Here is a 2,327-nt window from a genome sequence, read left to right on the forward strand (position 1 = left end):
GTCGGTGTGTGTCAGTCTATGACCCAGGAGGTCAAGGATCCATTGGTGGTCAGGGTAGATGCCTTGGTTGTGGGTTTGATCGCCAGTGGGGTGCATGCAGGAATCAGCTTATGGAAGATTCACTCTCATCGCTGATGTTTCTCCCTCTCTCCCCACCACTTCCTCTGTGAAATCAGTAAAGATACATTTGAAAATAAGATTTCTTTAAGGAAAATAATAAAACTAAAAATCTTGGGCCGAGATGCAGACTTCCCCTGACAGCAGACGAAAACTCCACAGATTGTGCTGTCTACCAGGTGCTCAATGGCAGCAACAGTGGCCGCTGCTTCTGGAAAATCAAAGGAGGCTTACAACAGGCAGGATCTCAGGACTGCTTCGGGCGCTTGCGTGGTGGTCCCAGACAGGCGCCCTGTGCTGAAGCCAGAGAGCGGTACATCTCAGCCACCAAGTGGGGATGGGACGCCACCATTGCCTGCCACCCTTCAGACTCCAAGACACCCTCAGCATGAGAGTGGATGAAATGCACTGCCTGAGTTTTCAGTTGATCTGCGCTGTGGAGGTCAGCCAAGGTGAGCATTTCTGCAGCGTTCTCCTCAGAGAGCTGTCTGCTGAGGGCTTCCTCACACATGACCTTCAAACGCTCCAGGGCATACTTGTCAGCAGCTGCCAGCAAACCATCAGCCATTTTGTCCAGGTTCGGAGCCTTCCCCGTGTAAATGAAGCACATCATTTCCTTAAAAACTCCAGGCTCCATGTCAATGATTTCAACCCGATTCTTTTTGCTCTCCTCCATTGCGTGTGCAAACATGGCCCTAAACACTGGAGAACGAGCTGCTACGATAGCTTTGTGAGCCTGGAATTCCTGGCCAGCAACACAAAAACAGCAGTCTGTGAACCAGGAATTTTCCCAAAGTCCTCCTAGCTCATCGGCCAGCTGGCACTCAGGCACCTTCACCATCTTCATGGTATTCTGGCCAGAAATGGTGACGGAATCTTGCACCACACTCACCTCACAGAGGAGGGTCAGCTTGTCATCAGGGAGAAGACTATTGTCTTCATCCAAGAGAACATCTCTCCGGATGAATTTCTTGAATCCCCAGTCTTTGCCTTGCACAAAGCTATATGCCTGGTGACTCTCCAAACATTTGATTTCTTCTCCCTTGTCATTCAGGATGGAGAGTTTGAATTTTGCCAAAAATATACGCTTTGGAGAAGTGACCAGAAAGAGGTAAAGTGACAGGTAATCCTTGCTGTGTGCATCTACCCCTTTTGGGTATACTCTCAAACACCATTTCAGTTGAGCAATGGCTTCTGATGAAAAGGTTGAACTTTGAATGACTTCACCCACTTCCTGCGGGCAAAAGCTAAAGTTACTGATGGTCCACCTGTGGGAGAATTTCACTACCTTGATCTCAGTGTGGCACCAGCTCTCAGCTGCAGGGCCACTCGACATTTCTGCTGGAGGTGGCGGACTTGGAACCCTTGACATTGCAAGTTTGAAAGTTAAACAAGATTTCCAAAGTCAGAGGACAAAGATTTCTGTTCACTTTTCACCCACGTTAAGTCAGTAGTGGGAAGATGAAGTTGTCTTGTCTAACAGGAACTCTCTCAGAGCAGGGCCTACAGCTGCTGGTACCTGTCCTTCTTCATTTGCTTCATACTCTCTACAACATCCAGGCTTTGCTTCTGAAAATAAGTGTCTGAAAGTTGCACCAGAAGATAAATGCTGTTTTGGGAGCGTGGTTCAGTGCTTGAGCGACCAGGTCAGGGTAGGTGGCCACGTTGCAGGCTCGATCCCCAGTGTGTGGGGCTTGCAGGAGGCAGCAATTCAGCGATTCTCTTTCTTCATTGATGTTTCTATGTCTCTCTTCCTGTGCCTTTGCCTCTGAAATAAAAATAAAATAAATAAAACATAAACGCTATCATAGTAGACAGATGCTCAACAATATCTAAGATTCATTTAATGATATTTATTGAGTTTTTGGTAGGGTGCCAGCCATTTCTTAAAGTGATCCTCTAATCCCCAGGTGGGGAACATACTGTCTGAGGTCCATATAAGGCCCCCAAAATCATTTGGTCTGGCCCTCCCAAGGCATAGGGGTAATTTAAAGGTTTGACCAAATTGCAGCAGGCTAATTATCAATAATTTCATTTCATTTGTTATGGCCCTCAAATGATGTTATAAATATCCAAATGGCCCTTGGCAGAAAAAAGGTTCCTCACCCCTGTCATCTAATGTATTCACACTTGAATATAGTCCCAGGATTAAATAAATAAATAAATACAAAACTAAAGCCCTGGCCAGTGTGGACCAGATGGGTGGAGCA

General features: G+C 46.6%; 1 protein-coding gene across 1 annotated transcript; it reads right to left on the minus strand.

Annotated features, from left to right (window-relative positions):
- Positions 1-364: 364 nt before the first annotated feature.
- LOC132242057 (speckle-type POZ protein-like) lies at positions 365-1,633 on the minus strand. The gene has a single exon (XM_059710983.1). The coding sequence runs from the start codon at positions 1,487-1,489 to the stop codon at positions 365-367; it is 1,125 nt and encodes a 374-aa protein (XP_059566966.1). The 5' UTR covers positions 1,490-1,633.
- Between the last annotated feature and the right edge of the window lie 694 nt (positions 1,634-2,327).

This window comes from Myotis daubentonii, chromosome 9 (assembly GCF_963259705.1).
Source record: "Myotis daubentonii chromosome 9, mMyoDau2.1, whole genome shotgun sequence".
NCBI classification, from domain to species: Eukaryota; Metazoa; Chordata; class Mammalia; order Chiroptera; family Vespertilionidae; genus Myotis; species Myotis daubentonii.

Excerpts from the sequence above, each read along its gene's own strand:
- LOC132242057 (XM_059710983.1), bottom strand. The coding sequence starts at position 1,489 with ATGTCAAGGGTTCCAAGTCCGCCACCTCCAGCAGAAATGTCGAGTGGC.